At 46.1% G+C, this 23,330-nt stretch overlaps 1 protein-coding gene across 1 annotated transcript in view; it reads left to right on the plus strand.

Annotated features, from left to right (window-relative positions):
* Window positions 1-19,218, plus strand: part of RFK (riboflavin kinase) — a 78,156-nt gene extending 58,938 nt beyond the window's left edge. The window contains exons 3-4 of the mRNA XM_063913848.1: window positions 4,974-5,076; window positions 15,281-19,218. Coding sequence (XP_063769918.1) covers window positions 4,974-5,076; window positions 15,281-15,405 — 228 coding nt within the window. The 3' untranslated portion in view covers window positions 15,406-19,218. The remainder of the gene's footprint in view (window positions 1-4,973; window positions 5,077-15,280) is intronic.
* Window positions 19,219-23,330: the final 4,112 nt, after the last annotated feature.

Genomic DNA, 23,330 nt, shown 5'->3' on the forward strand with positions numbered 1-23,330 from the left:
CCTATTATACAGTTGTCACCCCCTGGGAAGTCGACACCTGAGTGGATGAGCTTATGGAAGGAATTGCGTGACAGTGTCAGCTCGTTACGACAGACAGTTGACGACATGAGACAGCCGGCTACTCAGCTTGTGCCTGTCCAAGGGTCTCAAACGCCATCAGGGGCGTTAAAACGCCCGTTACCTCAAATGGCAGACACAGACACGGATACTGACTCCAGTGTCGACGATGATGAGACAAACGTGACTTCCACTAGGGCCACACGTTACATGATTGAAGCAATTAAAAATGTATTGCATATCTCTGATAATACAAGTACCACTAAAAAGGGTATTATGTTTGGTGAGAAAAAACTGCCTGTAGTTTTTCCTGTATCCGAGGAATTAAATGAAGTGTGTGATGAGGCGTGGGTTTCCCCCGATAAAAAACTGATAATTCCTAAAAGGTTATTGGCATCGTACCCTTTCCCGCCAGAGGATAGGGCACGTTGGGAAACACCCCCTAGGGTGGATAAAGCGCTCACACGTTTGTCAAAACAGGTAGCACTACCCTCTCCTGATACGGCCGCCCTAAAGGAACCTGCCGATAGAAAGCTGGAGAATATCCTAAAATGTATATACTCTCACACGGGTGTTATACTGCGACCAGCAATCGCCTCAGCCTGGATGTGCAGTGCGGGCCTGGCGTGGTCAGATTCCCTGACTGAAAATATTGATACCCTAGATAGGGACAGTATATTACTGACTATAGAGCATTTGAAGGATGCATTTCTATATATGCGTGATGCACAGAGGGATATTTGCCGACTGGCATCAAGAGTTAGCGCGCTGTCCATTTCTGCTAGAAGAGGTTTATGGACGCGGCAGTGGTCAGGTGATGCGGATTCTAAAAGGCACATGGAAGTATTGCCTTATAAGGGGGAGGAGTTATTTGGGGTAGGTCTATCAGACCTGGTAGCCACGGCAACTGCTGGAAAATCCACATTTTTACCCCAGGTAGCTTCTCAACCTAAGAAGACGCCGTATTATCAGGCGCAGTCCTTTCGGCCCCATAAGGGCAAGCGGGCAAAAGGCGCCTCATTTCTGCCCCGTGGCAGAGGGAGAGGAAAAAGGCTGCAACAAACAGCCAGTTCCCAGGAACAAAAGCCCTCTCCCGCCTCCGCAAAGTCCTCAGCATGACGCTGGGGCTTTACAAGCAGACACGGTGGGGGCCCGTCTCAAGAAGTTCAGTGCGCAGTGGGCCCACTCGCAAGTGGACCCCTGGATCCTTCAGGTGGTATCTCAGGGGTACAAATTGGAATTCGAGACGTCTCCCCCTCGCCGTTTTCTAAAGTCTGCTTTACCGACGTCTCCCTCAGACAGGGATGCAGTATTGGAAGCTGTATTCCCAGCAGGTGATCATCAAGGTACCCCTCCTACAACAGGGAAAGGGGTACTATTCCACACTATTTGTGGTACCGAAGCCGGACGGCTCGGTGAGACCAATTTTAAACCTAAAATCCTTGAACACTTACATACAAAGGTTCAAATTCAAGATGGAGTCACTCAGAGCAGTGATTGCAAACCTGGAAGACGGGGACTATATGGTGTCTCTGGACATCAAAGATGCTTACCTACATGTCCCAATTTACCCTTCTCACCAAGGGTACCTCAGGTTTGTGGTACAGAACTGTCACTATCAGTTTCAGACGCTGCCGTTTGGATTGTCCACGGCACCCCGGGTCTTTACCAAGGTAATGGCTGAAATGATGATACTCCTTCGAAGGAAGGGAGTTTTAGTTATCCCTTACTTGGACGATCTCCTGATAAGGGCAAGATCCAGGGAACAGTTGGAAGTCGGGGTAGCACTATCTCAGATAGTGCTGCGCCAGCACGGTTGGATTCTCAATATTCCAAAATCTCAGCTGATCCCGACTACCCGACTCCTATTCCTAGGGATGATCCTGGACACAGTCCAGAAAAAGGTGTTTCTCCCGGAGGAGAAAGCCAGGGAGTTATCCGAACTAGTCAGAAATCTCCTAAAACCAGGCCAAGTCTCAGTGCATCAATGCACAAGGGTCCTGGGAAAGATGGTGGCTTCTTACGAAGCAATCCCATTCGGCAGATTCCACGCAAGAACCTTCCAGTGGGATCTGCTAGACAAATGGTCCGGGTCGCATCTTCAGATGCATCAGCGGATAATCTTGTCACCAAGGACAAGGGTGTCTCTCCTGTGGTGGTTGCAGAGTGCTCATCTTCTAGAGGGCCGCAGATTCGGCATTCAGGACTGGGTCCTGGTGACCACGGATGCCAGCCTGAGAGGCTGGGGAGCAGTCACACAGGGACGAAATTTCCAGGGCTTGTGGTCAAGCCTGGAGACATCACTTCACATAAATATCCTGGAGCTAAGGGCCATCTACAATGCTCTAAGCCTAGCAAGACCTCTGCTTCAAGGTCAGCCGGTGCTGATCCAGTCAGACAACATCACGGCAGTCGCCCACGTAAACAGACAGGGCGGCACAAGAAGCAGGAGGGCAATGACAGAAGTTGCAAGGATTCTTCGCTGGGCGGAAAATCATGTGATAGCACTGTCAGCAGTGTTCATTCCGGGAGTGGACAACTGGGAAGCAGACTTCCTCAGCAGACACGACCTCCATCCGGGGGAGTGGGGACTTCACCCAGAAGTCTTCCACATGATTGTGAACCGTTGGGAAAAACCAAAGGTGGACATGATGGCGTCCCGCCTCAACAAAAAACTGGACAGGTATTGCGCCAGGTCAAGGGACCCTCAGGCAATAGCTGTGGACGCTCTGGTAACACCGTGGGTGTACCAGTCAGTGTATGTGTTCCCTCCTCTGCCTCTCATACCCAAGGTACTGAGGATCATAAGAAGGAGAGGAGTAAGGACTATACTCGTGGCTCCGGATTGGCCAAGAAGGACTTGGTACCCGGAACTTCAAGAGATGCTCACAGAGGACCCGTGGCCTCTACCTCTAAGAAAGGACCTGCTTCAGCAGGGACCCTGTCTGTTCCAAGACTTACCGCGGCTGCGTTTGACGGCATGGCGGTTGAACGCCGGATCCTGAAGGAAAAAGGCATTCCGGATGAAGTCATCCCTACCCTGATCAAAGCCAGGAAGGATGTAACCGTGCAGCATTATCACCGTATTTGGCGTAAATATGTTGCGTGGTGCGAGGCCAGGAAGGCCCCTACAGAGGAATTTCAACTGGGTCGTTTCCTACATTTCCTGCAAACAGGACTGTCTATGGGCCTAAAATTAGGGTCCATTAAGGTTCAAATTTCGGCCCTGTCGATTTTCTTCCAGAAAGAACTGGCTTCAGTTCCTGAAGTTCAGACGTTTGTCAAGGGGGTACTGCATATACAGCCTCCTTTTGTGCCTCCAGTGGCACCTTGGGATCTCAATGTAGTTTTGGGGTTCCTAAAATCACATTGGTTTGAACCACTCTCCACTGTGGACTTAAAATATCTCACTTGGAAAGTGGTAATGTTGTTAGCCCTGGCTTCAGCCAGGCGTGTCTCAGAATTGGCGGCTTTATCCTATAAAAGCCCTTACCTAATTTTTCATACAGACAGGGCAGAATTGAGGACTCGTCCTCAATTTCTCCCTAAGGTTGTTTCAGCATTTCACTTGAACCAGCCTATTGTGGTGCCTGCGGCTACTAGGGACTTGGAGGACTCCAAGTTGCTGGACGTAGTCAGGGCCCTGAAAATATGTTTCCAGGACGGCTGGAGTCAGGAAATCTGACTCGCTGTTTATCCTGTATGCACCCAACAAGCTGGGTGCTCCTGCTTCTAAGCAGACTATTGCTCGTTGGATTTGTAGTACAATTCAGCTTGCACATTCTGTGGCAGGCCTGCCACAGCCAAAATCTGTAAAAGCCCATTCCACAAGGAAGGTGGGCTCATCTTGGGCGGCTGCCCGAGGGGTCTCGGCTTTACAACTTTGCCGAGCAGCTACTTGGTCAGGGGCAAACACGTTTGCTAAATTCTACAAATTTGATACCCTGGCTGAGGAGGACCTGGAGTTCTCTCATTCGGTGCTGCAGAGTCATCCGCACTCTCCCGCCCGTTTGGGAGCTTTGGTATAATCCCCATGGTCCTTACGGAGTTCCCAGCATCCACTAGGACGTCAGAGAAAATAAGAATTTACTTACCGATAATTCTATTTCTCATAGTCCGTAGTGGATGCTGGGCGCCCATCCCAAGTGCGGATTGTCTGCAATACTTGTACATAGTTATTGTTACAAAAATCGGGTTATTATTGTTGTGAGCCATCTTTCAGAGGCTCCTCTGTTATCATGCTGTTAACTGGGTTCAGATCACAGGTTGTACGGTGTGATTGGTGTGGCTGGTATGAGTCTTACCCGGGATTCAAAATCCTTCCTTATTGTGTACGCTCGTCCGGGCACAGTATCCTAACTGAGGCTTGGAGGAGGGTCAAAGGGGGAGGAGCCAGTGCACACCAGGTAGTCCTAAAGCTTTAACTTTTGTGCCCAGTCTCCTGCGGAGCCGCTAATCCCCATGGTCCTTACGGAGTTCCCAGCATCCACTACGGACTATGAGAAATAGAATTATCGGTAAGTAAATTCTTATTTTTTTTTTCTTCTACATCTAAGAAGAAAAAGCAAACCTTGTAATGCATTTTGTTTCAACTTCATTATGAAATTGTAGGTACAAACAACTGGTATATTACATTGAAATATATGTTACAAGTCATCAGTGTTCTGTGAACAAGTTATATGTTCTGATATGGTCACTGAATGCATTGACAATCTCTATATTTCCTAGTGTTAACCTTCATTTATTATTAGCTTGAACAAGCTGTGGCTTACTAGGCATATACTGCATGCTATTTGGTGAGGTGTGCTTAGACTTCAGCCAGAAGACCGATGAGCCTAGTCTAGACAAACAGAACAGCTTTTTATTGTAATGTCTCATCATAGGTCTCACCCAAGTATTGTTTTCTCTGATTTTAGGAAACTCATATTATTCATCAATTTGAAGAAGACTTCTACGGTGAAACACTTAGCATAGTTATTGTGGGCTACATTAGACCAGAGGAAAGTTTTGACTCTTTAGGTAAGTGTTTAAGAAGCAGTCTCAAAATACTATTGAGCCAAGTGTCAATCTTCCTCTTATGGGTCATTTTAATGATCTCGCCCCTGCAAGTAAGAGTTCCTGTATGCTGCACTTGCAGTTGTGCCAGACTCACTGATTTTTGTACGCAGCACTGTGAGATGCGGTGACAACTTGCAGCCAATGAACTGATCATTTGTCCCCAAGGGTGGTCTTCTGTTTGCCGGCGGTCGGGCTCCCGGCGCTCAGTATACCGGCACCGGGAGCCCGACAGCCGGCATACCGACACTTATTTTCCCTCGTGGGGGTCCACGACCCCCATAGAGGGAGAATAAAATAGTGTGGCGCGCGTAGCGCGCCACCGTGCCCGTAGCGTGGCGAGCGCAGCGAGCCCGCAAGGGGCTCATTTGCGCTCGCCAAGCTGTCGGTAAGCCGGCGGTCGGGCTCCCGGCGCCGGGATGCTGGTCGCCGGGAGCCCGACCGCCGGCCAGCCGTAGTGAACCCGTCCCCAATGTCACCCAGATGGCAAAAGCATTCACACAGGGTATTTATTAGTTGTCGGTAACTGGCTGCTGAGTTATAAACCAGCTTATCTATTCTGTAGATGTAGTGTTATTATATATATATATATATATATATATATATATATATATATATATCTATATCCATAAAGGTTGCACTCACATCCTCAAAAAACGACTGGGGTGTCAACTCCAATGTCAAAGCATTGTAATTATAGAGAATTAATAGAGGCACTCTCCAGATTTTCCAAATATGCAAGAAAAAATTCTCATTTATTATGATATACGTTACGTAATCCACTTGAATAGTATCCTCAAGCGCTTTCGGCCCTCACCGGGCCTTCCTCAGGAGGCTATGTAAAGCACTATACATCAGGTGATAAAACCAAACAGCAGATCATCCCAGGCATCCAGCAGTAAAATAAGCCACTGGCTCTATATATACATCTATTCACAATTGAAATTGGCGCCAAAACCGCCCATTTTATGACCTCATAATAATGCGACTTAAAGTACACTACTGCACATCCTACACCATAATCTCTAATGGTAAACAAAGAACGAGAGCGAGTGGGCCACATTCACGTCGGGAATAGAACTCACTAAGAAAGCAATACAATCCCGCTGTGCGACCCCGGCGGGCTCGCAAACGCAGCCCTTCCAGTTCGCCAGCCGCTCACGTCAGCGGACCAGCAGGGAAGCATCAAGTCCCTGGTCACGCGTTGCTAAGCAACGACAACCACTTCCGGCCCGTGGGACGCACGCGTCACCCGGGCGGAAGTGCAACCTGGTGAAGTGAGACGCAAACAGGGGGAATCCCCGCAGTGACATCAGACTGATGGAGCTAATATCTCATCTCCATTAGAGCACATATTTATATTAATAGACCAGGAGATAATACATACATAAATCACCACCTTTGATTGTGTAAAGTAACAACATCCCACCAACGTGAATGTGCGCCACTAGCTCTAATAGCAGAGCCAGTCAGATGCAGTTAAAAATAATACCCATTAAATCCTATATAGCTGGACCGTGGCTGTTAATAGGGAGGGCTTTAGGAACTCAACTATACTATTCCAAGGGAAAAACTCATAGCTATATATTACTACTTTCATAGAGCTAACCAAATATTGTCCTAGCCCACCATTATACAGCCACAGTTCCTCAGCTACCATTAAAAAAACATCAAACAAAAAAGCATGTGTTAATAAAATACACCAATTCCATATGTAAACACACATCCATGTATGAAAAGAAAACACACATGGAAATCGAAAATAAAAAAAAAAAAGATCAAAGAAAGTTATACACACATAAATGCATTCAGATAATTAAAGAGTGTATGTCGGTCAGATCATCCAACTAGCAGCTTAGAACAAAAAAAAAAGAAAAAGAAAAAAATGAAAAAAAAAAAGTATTTTTGAAATATAGAAAAATAAATTTTTTAACGTAGAAAGAAGTTTAATGGATTAGATTCATTGAGTCCATTGGGCACTACCGACCCCAATCTGTGAATCGACCTTGCTTCTAACTTCTTTAGAAGGAGTGATCGATCCCCGCTCCTTTTGGGAACTGGAACCCACTCAATAATGCGACACTTAAGGGAGGCCACTTGATGTCCTGCTGTCAAAAAGTGCTGAGCAACTGGCTTGTCGGTACGTCCTGTCAGCAGTGCTTGATGGATCGAGCTACGGTGATTCGCCATCCTCTCCCTAAATGTACATGTGGTCAACCCCACATATGGAAGGCCACACGGGCAGACCAACATATAGATTACGTGATCAAGGCGTCAGTGTAGCCTAAATCTGATGTTGATCAACTTCCCACTCCGGGGATGTGGGAACCTGTCCCCAACCAGCATGGAACGACATGTAACACATCCCAAGCATTTCACGCAACCCTTCTTTTGTGGATTTAGCCAACCACTTTCTCTATTAACAGCGTGTTTTGCTGGATGCATTAAGAGCTGTTTTAGATTACGGCTGCCTCTGTAGGCCATCATTGGTGGATGTTCAAACATACCCTTTAATTTAGGGTCAGATTTCAATATTGGCCAATGCCGTCTCAATGAGGGTCCAATACTGGTTGATTTGCCATCAAACTGTGTAACGTATATCATCCGTGCCTCCTTATGTGTTTTTGGTTCTGCACATTTTGAGCGTGCCTTCTCCAAACAAGATACAGGTGACTTCTTAAACAAGATTTTGGAACTTGGTGATGTCGATGAGAGAGTGCTGCTTGTGACACTTGATGTGTCCTCACTGTATACTATAATCCCACATGATTTGTGCCTTGAGGCAGTAAGGAAATTGTTAATCTCAGTGGGTACAGTGGCTGTTCCTATTGAGGGACTTTTAGAATTTCTTGAGTTGATCTTGACCAATAATCATTTCATGTACCAGGGTTCTCCAAGTACCAACTTGCGGGGGAGGCTTGCTGGGACTTGTAGTTCTGCTACAAAAAAACAATATTCTTTATTTCTCTAACGTCCTAGTGGATGCTGGGGACTCCGTAAGGACCATGGGGAATAGACGGGCTCCGCAGGAGACAGGGCACTTTAAGAAAGAATTTGGATACTGGTGTGCTCTGGCTCCTCCCTCTATGTCCCTCCTCCAGACCTCAGTTTGAATCTGTGCCCGGACGAGCTGGGTGCTACTTAGTGAGCTCTCCTGAGCTTGCTATAAGAAAGTATTTTGTTAGGTTTTTTTATTTTCAGAGAGATCTGCTGGCAACAGACTCTCTGCATCGTGGGACTGAGGGGAGAGAAGCAGCCCTACTCACTGAAGATAGGTCCTGCTACTGGACACCATTAGCTCCAGAGGGATGGTACACAGGATCTCGCTCTTTGTCGTCCGATCCCGGAGCCGCGCCGCCGTCCCCCTCGCAGAGCCGGAAGACAGAAGCCGGTGACAGAAGCAAGAAGACTTCAAAATCGGCGGCAGAAGACTCCAGTCTTCAAACTGAGGTAGCGCACAGCACTGCAGCTGTGCGCCATTGCTCCCACATTAAACCCACATACTCCGGTCACTGTAGGGTACAGGGCGCAGGGGGGGGCACCCTGGGCAGCAATTAGGACCTCTTGGCAGAAGTTGGGCATATATACAGTTGGGCACTGTATATATGCATGAGCCCCCGCCATAATTTTACACAAACGCGGGACAGAAGCCCGCCGCTGAGGGGGCGGGGCTTCTTCCTCAGCACTCACCAGCGCCATTTTCTCTCCACAGCTCCGCTGAGAGGAAGCTCCCCAGGCTCTCCCCTGCAGATTCACGGTAGAAGAGGGTAAAAAGTGGGGGGGCACATAAATTAGGCGCAAAAACAGTATATACAGCAGCTACTGGGTTAACACTAAGTTACTGTGTGATTCCTGGGACATATAGCGCTGGGGTGTGTGCTGGCATACTCTCTCTCTGTCTCTCCAAAGGGCCTTGTGGGGGAACTGTCTTCAAAAAGAGCATCCCCTGTGTGTGTGGTGCGTCGGTACGCTTGTATCGACATGTTTGACGAGGTAGGCTATGTGGAAACAGAGCGGGAGCAAATGAATGTGGGGACGGCGCCGACACCTGATTGGATGGATATGTGGAAGGTTTTAAATGATATGTTAATTCCTTGCATAAAAGGTTGGATAAAGCTAAAACCTTAGGACAGTCGGGGTCTCAGCCCATGCCTGATCCTATGTTGCAGAGGCCGTCAGGGTCTCAGAAGCGTCCACTATCCCAAATTGTTGACACAGATATCGACACTGATTCTGACTCCAGTGTCGATGGCGATGATGCAAAGTTACAGCCTAAATTGGCTAAAGCCATCCGTTATATGATTATAGCAATTAAGGATGTGTTGCACATCACAGAGGAAACCCCAGTCCCTGACAAGAGGGTTCATATGTATGGGGAAAAAAGGCAGGTGGTGACCTTTCCCCCTTCACATGAGCTAAATGAGTTATGTGAAAAAGCTTGGGAGTCTCCAGATAAAAAATGCAGATTTCCAAACTGATGCTTATGGCGTATCCTTTCCCGCCAACGGACAGGTTACGCTGGGAATCCTCCCCTAGGGTGGACAAAGCTCTCACACGCTTATCCAAGAGGGTAGCCCTGCCGTCACAGGATACGGCCACCCTAAAAGATGCTGCGGATAGAAAGCAAGAGGGTACCCTGAAGTCCATTTATATACATTCAGGTACCTTACTAAGGCCGGCAATTGCGTCGGCCTGGGTGTGTAGTGCGGTAGCAGCATGGACAGATACCTTATCTGAGGAACTTGATACCTTGGACAAGGATAATATATTAATGACCCTGGGGCATATAAAAGACGCTGTCCTATATATGAGAGATGCTCAAAGAGACATTAGCCTTCTGGGCTCTAGAATAAATGCAATGTCGATTTCTGCCAGAAGGGTCCTGTGGACTCGGCAATGGACAGGCGATGCCGACTCAAAAAGGCACATGGAGGTTTTACCTTAAAAGGGTGAGGAGTTGTTTGGGGAGGGTCTCTCGGACCTGGTCTCCACAGCTACTGCTGGAAAGTCAATTTTTTTTTGCCATATGTTCCCTCACAACCTAAGAAAGCACCGTATTACCAAATGCAGTCCTTTCGATCACAAAAAGGCAAGAAAGTCCGAGGTGCGTCCTTTTTTGCCAGATGTAGGGGCAGAGGAAAGAAGCTGCACAACACAGCTAGTTCCCAGGAACAAAAGTCCTCCCCGGCTTCCACTAAATCCACCGCATGACGCTGGGGCTCCACAGGCGGAGCTAGGCCCGGTGGGGGCGCGTCTCCGAAATTTCAGCCACAAGTGGGTTCACTCCCAGGTGGATCCCTGGGCACTAGAGATTGTGTCTCAGGGATACAAGCTGGAATTCGAAGAGATGCCCCCTCACCGATACCTCAAATCGGCCCTGCCAGCTTCCCCCTTAGAGAGGGAAATAGTGTTAGCTACAATTTGTGAATTGTATCTTCAGCAGGTGGTGGTCAAGGTTCCCCTCCTTCAACAAGGAAAGGGTTATTATTCGACCATGTTTGTGGTACCGAAACCGGACGGTTCGGTCAGACCCATATTGAATTTAAAATCCCTGAACATATACCTGAAAAGGTTCAAGTTCAAGATGGAATCGCTCAGAGCGGTCATCGCAAGCCTGGAAGGGGGGGATTTTATGGTGTCTCTGGACATAAAGGATGCATGCCTTCATGTCCCCATTTATCCGCCTCATCAGGCGTACCTCAGATTTGTGGTACAGGATTGTCATTACCAATTCCAGACGTTGCCGTTTGGTCTCTCCACGGCACCGAGAATATTTACCAAGGTAATGGCGGAAATGATGGTGCTCCTGCGAAAGCAAGGGGTCACAATTATCCCATACTTGGACGATCTCCTCATAAAGGCGAGGTCCAGAGAGCAGTTGCTGATCAGCGTAGCACACTCTCGGGAAGTGTTACAGCAACACGGCTGGATTCTAAATATTCCAAAGTCGCAGTTGATTCCTTCGACTCGTCTGCCCTTCCTGGGCATGATTCTGGACACAGACCAGAAGAGGGTTTATCTCCCGATGGAGAAGGCTCAGGAGCTCATGACGCTGGTCAGAGACTTATTAAAACCAAAACAGGTGTCTGTGCATCACTGCACGCGAGTCCTGGGAAAGATGGTGGCATCATACGAGGCCATTCCCTTCGGCAGGTTCCATGCGAGGACCTTTCAATGGGATCTGTTGGACAAGTGGTCCGGATCACATCTACAGATGCATCGGCTGATCACCCTATCCCCCAGGGCAGGGTGTCTCTCCTGTGGTGGCTGCAGAGTGCTCACCTTCTCGAGGGCCGCAGATTCGGCATTCAGGACTGGGTCCTGGTGACCACGGATGCATGCCTCCGAGGGTGGGGGGCAGTGTCACAGGGAAGAAATTTCCAAGGTCTGTGGTCAAGTCAGGAGACTTGCCTTCACATCAATATCCTGGAACTAAGGGCCATATACAACGCCCTAAGTCAAGCGGAGACCCTGCTTCGCGACCAATCGGTGCTGATTCAGTCAGACAACATCACCGCAGTGGCTCATGTAAACCGCCAAGGTGGCACAAGGAGCAGGGTGGCGATGGCGGAAGCCACCAGAATTCTTCGCTGGGCGGAGAATCACGTAAGAACACTGTCAGCAGTGTTCATTCCGGGTGTGGACAACTGGGAAGCAGACTTCCTCAGCAGGCACGACCTCCACCTGGGAGAGTGGGGACTTCATCAAGAAGTCTTCACGCAGATTGCAAGTCGGTGGGAACTGCCACAGGTGGACATGATGGCATCCCGCCTCAACAAAAAGCTACAGAGGTATTGCGCCAGGTCAAGAGACCCTCAGGCGATAGCTGTAGACGCACTGGTTACACCGTGGGTGTTCCAGTCGGTTTATGTATTTCCTCCTCTTCCTCTCATACCCAAGGTGCTGAGAATCCTAAGAAAAAGAGGAATGAGAACAATACTCATTGTTCCGGATTGGCCAAGAAGGACTTGGTATCCAGATCTGCAAGAAATGCTCACAGAGGACCCATGGCCTCTGCCTCTAAGACAGGACTTGTTGCAACAGGGGCCCTGTCTGTTCCAAGACTTACCACGGCTGCATTTGACGGCATGGTGGTTGAACGCCGGATCCTAGCAGAAAAAGGCATCCCGGATGAGGTTATTCCTACGCTGATAAAGGCTAGGAAGGACGTGACGGCTAAACATTATCACCGTATATGGCGAAAATATGTTGCTTGGTGTGAGGCCAGGAATGCCCCTACGGAGGAATTCCAGCTGGACCGTTTCCTTCACTTCCTACAGTCGGGAGTGACTTTGGGCCTGAAATTGGGTTCCATTAAGGTCCAGATTTCGGCCCTATCCATTTTCTTTCAAAAAGAACTGGCTTCTCTTCCTGAAGTTCAGACGTTTGTAAAGGGAGTGCTGCATATTCAGCCCCCTTTTGTGCCTCCAGTGGCACCTTGGGATCTTAACGTGGTGTTGAGTTTCCTGAAGTCACACTGGTTTGAGCCACTCAAAACCGTGGAGTTAAAATTTCTCACGTGGAAGGTGGTCATGCTACTAGCCTTGGCTTCGGCTAGGCATGTCTCAGAATTAGCGGCTTTGTCACATAAAAGCCCCTATCTGGTTTTCCATATGGACAGGGCAGAATTGTGGACCCGTCCACAATTTCTGCCAAAAGTGGTGTCATCTTTTCATATGAACCAACCTATTGTGGTGCCTGTGGCTACTCGTGACTTGGAGGATTCAGAGTTACTAGATGTGGTCAGGGCTTTGAAGGTTTATGTAGCCAGAACGGCTAGAGTCAGGAAAACTAAGTCGCTGTTTATCCTGTATGCATCCAACAAGCTGGGTGCTCCTGCTTCAAAGCAGACTATTGCTCGCTGGATCTGTAACACTATTCAGCAGGCTCATTCTGCGGCTGGATTGCCGCTTCCAAAATCAGTAAAAGCCCACTCCACAAGGAAGGTGGGCTCTTCTTGGGCGGCTGCCCGAGGGGTTTCGGCATTACAGCTTTGCCGAGCAGCTACTTGGTCAGGTTCGAACACTTTTGCAAAGTTCTACAAGTTTGATACCCTGGCTGAGGAGGACCTTGTGTTTGCTCATTTGGTGCTGCAGAGTCATCCGCACTCTCCCGCCCGTTTGGGAGCTTTGGTATAATCCCCATGGTCCTTACGGAGTCCCCAGCATCCACTAGGACGTTAGAGAAAATAAGATTTTACTTACCGGTAAATCTATTTCTCGTAGTCCGTAGTGGATGCTGGGCGCCCGTCCCAAGTGCGGACTACTTCTGCAATACTTGTATATAGTTATTGCTTAAATAAGGGTTATGTTATGGTTGCATCAGGTTTATCTGGTGCTCTGTTCTTGTTCATACTGTTAACTGGGTACGTTTATCACGAGTTATACGGTGTGATTGGTGTGGCTGGTATGAGTCTTACCCTGGATTCCAAAATCCTTTCCTTGTACTGTCAGCTCTTCCGGGCACAGTTTCCTTAACTGAGGTCTGGAGGAGGGACATAGAGGGAGGAGCCAGTGCACACCAGTATTCCTAATTTTTTCTTAAAGTGCCCTGTCTCCTGCGGAGCCCGTCTATTCCCCATGGTCCTTACGGAATCCCCAGCATCCACTACGGACTACGAGAAATAGATTTACCGGTAAGTAAAATCTTATTTTTTTTTCAGGATTTTGAACCCATTCCCACCCCTTCCCACTGAAAAACATGCTCTGATCTCTCCATTTTATTTTAGTCAGTAAAAAAAAAAAAAGATTCTTTTAAAAAATATATAAATTATACTTGTGGCTCCTAATAGACAAACAAAGTACATAATCCCTTCTAATATAAATAGATATGATATTAGCAATTAAAAAAAAAAACAGACAAAAAAACATGTTTTTAACATTTTTTATTAGATCCCGCCAGCATAATGAGGCGGACTGAAATTGACGAAATGACTGTCGAAAAGCACTGTTGTCGAATCGACATTCTTCAATTGAATATACTTTTGTCGAAAAGCCGCATTTTTACCATTGCAGACATGTCTAATTTGATTACTGTCGAATTGCAAAAAGTCAAATTTGAAACAGCCGTTTTTTTGTCGAAAAGTACTGTATTGCATTGTCGAATCATTTTTTTTGTCAAAAATGCCCCGTTTTTCGACATTTGCGGCAATTCGGCCGCAATTGCATATACCCCATAGAAAGATAGTGGAGACTCGTACCCTAATTACCCACACTGTGGGCTGATTACCACATGATAAAAACAAAACACCAAAGCATACCCTGCATCCCGCTGCCCAGAGACCGAGACCTTAACACCGCACCGCTGGCTGAGGATGTCAGCCGTGACTCGTCCGGACACCACGTCGGAGTGACAGGCAGGAGAACAGTGCACAAGGAGATGTGAGCGTCTGGCAAGCCACGCTTCAACGCGTTTCGTATAGTACTTCGTCAGGAGGCTCCTGATGTCGGACGTGGTGTCCGGACGAGTCACGGCTGACATCCTCAGAGCTGGTGACATGGTGTTAAGGTCTCAGGGCAGCGGGATGCAGGTGTTTTGTTTGTATCATGTGGTAATCAGCCCACAGTGTGGGTAATTAGGGTACGAGTCTCCCGTATTGCTGTTTCTAGAAGGAAAAAAAAAATAGAAAAAAAAAAAATATATATATATATATATATATATATATATATATATATATATATATATATATATATATATATATATATATATATATATATATATATATATATATATATATTTTTTCTTCTTCTTTTATTAAGTCATTTATACTGTGCACACATATTGCACTTTGCAGAGATTATTTGTCCATTCGCGTTACTTCCTGCCCCAGTGAAGCTTACAATCTATATTCCCTACCACTTGTACAGGCACACACATTCAGTCTAGGGTTCATTTTGTTGGGAGCCACTTAACTAACCAGTATATTTTTGGAGGAAACTGGGGTACCCAGAGTAAACCCACGCAAGCACGGGGAGAATATACAAACTCCACATGGTGAGTTGGCAATGCGAACCATTACACTATCCTCACTGACCCAACTTTTTGGGCTAATTTGGTAATGAGCTCCTAAAAATAGTTATGTTTGCCCTATATTGTAGACAATGTAAAATATTCTTTCCATTCAATGATCTGTGTCTTAAAAACGTTTTTATTGTCTTTCTTCCTACAGATGCTCTAATTTCTGCAATTTATAATGATATAAATGAAGCAAAGAAACAGCTGGATCTGCCTGAATTCAAGAAACTGAAAGAGAACTACTTTAACACGTCACCTAAAATAATGAATGGTCATTGACATTGGCCAAACTTGTGGTCAATTACTGAATTATTTTTGCATTGCACTGTTATTAGGGGGGAAATCAGTTTAGTACAATGGTGGACCAGAAAATTACCAATGTCTGGCTACTGTATTACGGAGCAGTGTGTGCAGTGTCCATTGCAGCTGCACAACGGGCTGCAACTAAAAATCCCCCGTAGTGATTGGTTTGTGTAATATTTTTTTTTTTCTTTTTTGGGAAAGGTGGGGGGTGTATTTAAGCTATACATTCGGTGTCTAAATGTGGCAAAACATTTGATAGGCACTAGAAGTCTGATAAAACCACCTTTTTCCTGAAACAGTTTAGCATATTGACCAAAAGTTGTCTTTGTTACAAAATTCTATTAAACTGAAGAATGTACATCTCTACAAAAGAGTTAAATCTTTAAAGCGGAATTTATTTACAGCAGTGGTATTACACTTTTATTTCATACATTTTGCTTAGCTACAAAGCTTTTACATTTCTGTACTTCACCCCTCTGCTAATTTACTGTTCTGTATAGGTGAATACACACGGTGAGATTCTCACTATGTGACAGGGGCTAGGTCGCATCGCAAGCACATAATGAGTGTGCTTGCGATACTGACTGTGCGATTTTGGCTAAGTGTCAATTTTGACTATCTCTTCTACGAGATACAGTAGACTGTGCAGGCAAGTAAATTTTGACTATCTAGGCTTGCGATGCCGACCGCGCATCGAATCGGGATCGCAAGGTGACTTTGCGATCTGCACTAACATTTCTTACGATTTGGACTATATAGTCAAAATCAGTGATCACCAACCAGTCACTCGCAAGCTACAGGTAGCTCGCCGTAGTATTTTTCGATAGCTCGCAGAGCGCACGAGCTTGGCAAGTCACTGGCACGCCTCCTCCTTTAATTTTTAATATGGTGCCAGCCGTCAGCCAATCAGAGCTCGCGGACTGGCAGCGGCGGCGCCTTATTGGCTGCTGGACAGCGAGCTTTGTTTGGCTCACTTACCGGTGCCATATTTCAAATGCCCGCTGCCGCCGGAGACTGTCACCCTCACCGCAGCTGCTCTCCGGAGTCCTTCCGTTACTCATACAGGAGGAGCTGCGGCTGTAGAAGAAGCCAGCAGCGGTGAGCACTGCGGGGGGGCATTGTATCTGGCACTGCAGGGGGGCATTGTATCTGGCACTGCAGGGGGGGCTTTGCATGTGTATCTGGCACTGCTGGGGGGGCTTTGCATGTGTATCTGGCACTGCTGGGGGGCTTTGCATGTGTATCTGGCACTGCTGGGGGGCATTGCATGTGTATCTGGCACTACGCGGCAGGGGACAATACTTGTAGTTGTAGTTCGCAGGAACGCACGCGCATTGGGGGGAGGGGTTAGCTCTTTCAGAGGTTTTATTTTCTGAAAGTAGCTCACACCCCAATTAAGGTTGAAGACCACTGGTCAAAATTCTAAGAAAATATCTCACCGTGTGTACACACCATAAGTTATGTAAAGTCAGATGGCTAAACTATTACGCATTCTTTAACTGGAATACACAGACCATATAATAGTGTATATAACAAACTACTTTTTCTAGAAAAGTATATTTATTTTAAACTGGAGCAATTTTCAATTTAAATCTACAGCAATTTATGTATGCCTAACTTTCATTCCAGCTGAGGCAATACGGTAGAATATGCTCTAAAATGCTGTCTAGATCCTTCATGTCTGCAGCAGTGGCAAAGACTGAAATGTATCAAGCTATAAATATTTGTAACAAAAAGCTCTACACATTTAATATACCTTTGACAAGAACATTATATAGTCTATAGCCTCAAGATACTGATTCCATCAGTCATTTATTTATTAAGCAAATATTTATTATCTCTTGCGGGGGCAGATGTGAAAGTTGAAGTTCTACTGATATTACATCCGTGCCTCTCTTACCCGAATCCCAATATCAAGGTGAAGATTGTGCCAAAATCTATGCTTATTGAATTATCTTCCATGTCTATTAATCATACAGAACTACTGCTGCACAAATGTTTTCTCAATATTGCATTAAAATGCTGTATATATTGCATCAAACTTAAGATGTCTGTACATGTTTCTACCTGACACTCATTTTTAAAAAGAAGGGTAAGGGGACCTGCACCTTTTTACATAATGGTTATAGTAAATATCTACATGCTGCCTTATTCCAGGTTTTTATGCCGCTTAAATGCATACCCTAAATATATTCGTTCACACTATAAGTTACATTAACTCGTATAACTCACAATATTATATACTCCGATCATTGGAGTTCAGCACTATGTGGAAAAGTTAGTAATTATAATACAGTATCCATAAGCTCTTGACCAGTCAAGATAATCTATAAATTACAATGTGACTTGTTCCATTCGACATCCATTATTTGGGTACACTGTATTACCCAAGTGTCGAGGGCTGAGTTGTGTATTTGTAGCCGTAAAAATGACCTGTTACTTGAAAAAGATACATTAAATAAATGGCTTAGTCTTCGGATGCCTAACCATGTTGTTCTAATAACAGAACTTCCAGGATTTGGATTCTCATTGTAATAATCTATTTTACTTGTAAGGTGCCGCAAATGGTTTGCAGCGCTGTCAATAAATGTACTTTTTCATATGAACTGTGGCCTTACTGGTTAAATGACATATGTAGTAGTGTTACACATTTTGCGCAAGATGCAAATGTGTGTGTGTGTGTGTGTGTCGTCAACCCACCCTTCCCGCACCCGTTTGTGCCCGCTGGCAGCTGTTCAAATGTTTCTACGGCTGGGCACAATATCATTTGAGCTCACTATCCCACAGCGTAGAAAGCTGAATATGAGCGCAATATGCACGATAACGGGGGACAATTGAATATCGCCACGCGATCTCCCGTTACTCTAAACTTTTAAATATTGTACTTGCAAAAAGTAAAATCTAGTATTGGTAGGCATTTGTTATATGAAGATTTAATCTGGTGTTTTACTTGTGATGCCAATCTATAAGGTCCTTGAGGACTCTGTATGTTCACTTATTCAAAACAGTAGAGCTTGCCACTATTTTCCACCTCCCTTTTCCCAGGTGCATGTGCCATTTTTATGTACAGTACTTGGAGCTACAAGATGGAGAACCCTCAAACGCTGTACCAATTTTAAATCAAGTGAGATGAGGTAGTGTATTGAAAGGCAGTAAGTGGATAGACTCCTTGTTTGTGAATGGTAGATCAGTCAAGTAAGAGTGTAGATTTAGGGGCAGATTTAACAAGTGAAATTCTTGTTATCACTCGTTACAAATGATAAATGGTGCTCTAGCCAATCAGCTCCTGTCATGTGGTTGAAATATGACAGGAGCTAGCTGGAGCACCATTTATCATTTGTAACGATTGATAACAAGAGTATCACTCATTGTTAAATCTGCCCCTTAATCTTCTAATGCTAAGCATACTCCTTTTTAGGAAGAGTTTAAAAAAGTTTTCCAGTCACATGTCCTCTTTTAACTGTTGTCCATGTTTCTTTAGAAATACGGTCAGACTTTTTATTTATTTATTTATGTTTGTATTAAGAGTGCAGTTATTACTTTTAGGAAGTGTGCAGAATAGTCAGTTTTTTGGGACCATGTTACTGTTTGGTAAAAAATTATGAAAGCATTTTTTTTGTCTGAACTGTTAAAGGCAATGTCTTTTAAAATTATTTCCACGTTTTGTTTCTGATAGCCCTTTCTGGTTATAAATCTTTATTCATTTGAACTGTATAAAATTGTTTTGAAGGAAAATGTTTTGTTGCAGTACATCTAATCAAATCTATTAAATTGCTATTTTAATTAAAATCATTAGTGTCTTTATATTTTTGCTTTATCTGCTTTATGTTTATTGATACAGTTTCCCTATGTTTCTCTTTCATCCACTAGGGCACACTGGAGGCTGTAGACACTGGGGTATAGATGGGAGCTATTGGGAGCTGGCACTTTAAGAATCTGATCCTGGTCCGTTAGGGTGCCTTGAGGACCGCATTTGGGAACCTCTGCACTATAGATATCTGTAGCAGTGTTTCTGAAATTCAGTACATAGGGAGCCCTAACAGTGGCTGCTGCTGTCTAGTCTCTCAGGTGCACTGATGGAACGCTCAGATAATCACACACAAGACTTGATAGGAGAAGCTACTGGGGCTGGACTTATGCATGTAAAATTGTATCTTCAAACCTAGACAGATACCGGGTGATTTTCTCTCTGTCTAGTGAATGTAGTTTTGTCTCCCCTTTTTTTTTCTTTTTCTCGAACGTCCTTCGTGGATGCTGGGAACTGAAGTTTACTGTGGGGTATAGAGCGGTCCGCAGGAGCACTGGCACATAAAAAACAAAACTCTGCTGTGTACTGACTCCTCCCTCTATGCCCCTCCCCATGACTCAGTCTTAGAAAATGTGCCCAAGGAGCCGGGTGCACATTCTCAGAGCTGCAAGAATGTTTTCTTCAGATTTTCTTTTAGTTTGTTATTTTACAGGTACACTGGCATTCAGTGTACCTGCTTCGTGGGACTCAGGGAGGGAAACGAACCAACTTAATAGAGAGTTAATGGTTCGTTTCCCTGCTGACAGGACACTGAGCTCCTGAGGTGCTGATCCTCATTCTGATGGAGAGAGTGAGCCCACACCAGCAGCATATGCAGCCACCCTGAGCATAATGCCGAAGATCACAGTTTCCAATGGTGTGGTGAGTGAACTCCGGGGATCCCAATTAGCGGGTCCCCAGTGATATGTGGCGGCATGACTGGACGGCGGTCCCCAGCTCCTGCCGCGGCACCCGCCGGTACCTACACACTGGCCACTGTGATCTCCTGTTGCGCACACGGGCCCTCAGAGAGAGGATTTAGACTGTCAGGGCTGAAATATGAAGCTTTGAAACTTCGCAGGGGTCAGTATAATATTGTGGGACCGCGTGCCATTATGGGGGCGGGCTTCCCAGAGATCAGTTAAGAGCAGCAAGAAGTGCCATTTCCTCAGTGAGACTGCAGCTGCTGACACTACCAGGCCTCCCTCATCATAACCATTATCCACCACTGCAAACTGGTAACATAGGCCCTCATTCCGAGTTGTTCGCTCGCAAGCTGCTTTTAGCAGCTTTGCACACGCTAAGCCGCCGCCTACTGGGAGTGAATCTTAGCTTATCAAAATTGCTAACGAAAGATTAGCAGAATTGCGAATAGACACTTCTTAGCAGTTTCTGAGTAGCTCCAGACTTACTCTGCCACTGCGATCAGTTCAGTCAGTTTCGTTCCTGGTTTGACGTCACAAACACTCCCAGCGTTCGGCCAGACACTCCTCCGTTTCTTCAGCCACTCCCGCGTTTTTACCAGAAACGGTAGCGTTTTTTCGCACACACCCATAAAACGGCCAGTTTCCGCCCAGAAACACCCACTTCCTGTCAATCACATTACGATCACCAGAACGAAGAAAAAACCTTGTAATGCCGTGAGTAAAATACCTAACTGCATAGCAAATTTACTTCGCAGTCGCACTGCGGACATTGCGCATGCGCATTAGCGACTAATCGCTCCGTTGCGAGAAAAATATAACGAGCGAACAACTCGGAATGACTCCCATAGTGGGGTGTTAGACTAGCTGGTGAGCAGCGGAGGCTCCCCTCCCTGGGTCCTGGTCACTGCTATAGGGGCTGGAATTAGGCTGTAGCTGGGTATTTATTATTATTATTAATCTGTAATTGTATTATCTGTTATACTTGAGGTACTTGGCAATATGTCTGATAGCAACCCTATGTGTAATGTATGCAACATGCTACCATCATCTCCAGATTCCCTGCGGTGTACCCAGTGTTCAGTACCCTAACAGGGTGCAAGTAGTGGGCCTGAGTGGGTAGAGTCTTTTAAAGCAATATTTGCAAATATTAATACCGAATTAGCCACTGCTAGTCAGGAACGTCAAGCCCTAAGACAGTCTATAGACTCAGACAGGCCACTCAGGCTCCTCTGAGGATCCTTAACCCCCCACCCACACACGCGCGCGATTCAGAGTCGCAGGATTGGGACGAGGGAGAGGTAGATATTTAACAAGAAAGTTCCTTAACTCCTGGTGCTGAGGCCCTCATTTACACTATATGTGAAGTGCTTCGTATGCCTGACAAGGAAGCAGACATGCAGGAGGAATTAAACTTTAATGTATTACCCAAATCATCCTCCACGTTTCCAGTGTCTAAGGAATTGGACACTTTAGCTAAGCAAGAATGGGTAAACTCAGACAAATTCCTTATCCCTAAAAGGGTGCCGAATACCTTTCCTTTCCATACAGAGGACAGGAAGGTGTGGGAGAATCCGCCTATGGTTGATACTTCTGTTTCCAGATTATCACGAAAATTGGTACTCCCAGTACCAGGGGCTATTTCTTTGAAAGAGCCAGCTGACCGCAAAATTGAGTATACTCTCAAGTCATTATATACGGCAGCAGAGGTAGCCCAACGTCCTACAGTGGTCTGTGGGTGGATTGCCAAGGCAACAGTAAAATGGTCGGAAGCTGCCCTTACAGATTTTGATACTCTTCCACGGGAAGATATAATTACACTGATACAACACATGCAAGATTCGCCACAATTTATGTGCGAGGCTGTGAAGGAACTCAGTCTCATTCACGGTCGTACAATGGCTTTAGCTGTCTCAGCTCGTAGAGCTTTATGGTCGGCTGATGCGGATTTAAAGAAGGGAGTGGGAAACCTCCCTTTCACAGGGGAGGCCTTATTCGGTGAAGAACTCAACAAATGGATATCTCAGGCTACGGTGGGAAAATCCACATACTTGCCGTCAGCGCCTCCCCCTACTAGTTGTACCTATCCAGGGCCTGCTCTGCAGTGCTTTCGTGCCAAATTCAGAGGCAGAGGTACCTCTACGGCAGCCAAAGGAACTCGTGGTAGGTTTCGTGAAACAGCAGCCGCTACCAGCGCAGCTCAGCCTGTAAGTGCTACTGCCACTAAACCCATCGCATGACTGGCGGCCCCTTTTAAGGGGCGAAATCCAGGTGGGTGCTCTGTTGCTACACTTCGCCCAGGAGTGGGCGCAGACATGCGGAGATCCTTGGGTGAGGGATCTCGTTTTGCAAGGGTATCGCCTGGAATTCCAAGAGCTTCCCCCTCACAGATTTTTCAAGGCAGGCTTACCAGCTTCACCTGCAGCAAAAGATGCCATTCGAAGCCTTCTTTCAGCAGAAGTAATTGTACCAGTACCCCCTCAGCTTAAAACGCAGGGGCTCTACTCAAGTCTTTTTGTGGTTCCCAAACCAGACTGTTTGGGACACCCAATTTTGAACCTCAAAAACCTGAACCCTTATTTAAGGGTCTTCAAATTCAAAATGAAATCACTGGGGTCGGTGATATCCAGTCTGGAGGAGAGGGAGTTTTTAGTCTCGCTAGACATCAAAGATGCATACCTGCGTATCCCAATTTGGCCACCTCATCACGCATTTTTATGCTTTGCAGTGCTGGACCAGCACTACCAATTTCAGGCTCTGCCCTTTGGCCTATCAACGGCTCCAAGGGTGTTCACGAAAGTCATGGCGGAGATGATGCTCTCCTCATTTTCTGTCAGGAACAATTGACATTGTTGCCCGAGGTGCAGACCTTTTTACAGGGTGTTCTGCGCATTCAGTCTCCATTTGTTCCTCCCACAGCTCCGTGGGATTTGAACGTGGTTTTGGCTTTTCTCCAGTCGGACTGGTTTGAACCGTTGCATTTGGTTGAGTTGAAATAATTGACATGGAAGACGATCACACTGTTGGCCCTGGCTTCCGCTAGACGTGTGTCAGAGTTGGGTGCTTTATCCTGTAAGAGCCCGTATTTGGTATTTCACGGGTATAGGGCTGAGCTTCGGACTCGCCCACAATTTTTACCGAAAGTGATGTCCGCTTTCCACGTGAATCAGCCTATTGTGGGTCCGGTTTTA

Source organism: Pseudophryne corroboree, chromosome 1 (genome assembly GCF_028390025.1).
Source record: "Pseudophryne corroboree isolate aPseCor3 chromosome 1, aPseCor3.hap2, whole genome shotgun sequence".
In the NCBI taxonomy this organism is placed as follows: domain Eukaryota; kingdom Metazoa; phylum Chordata; class Amphibia; order Anura; family Myobatrachidae; genus Pseudophryne; species Pseudophryne corroboree.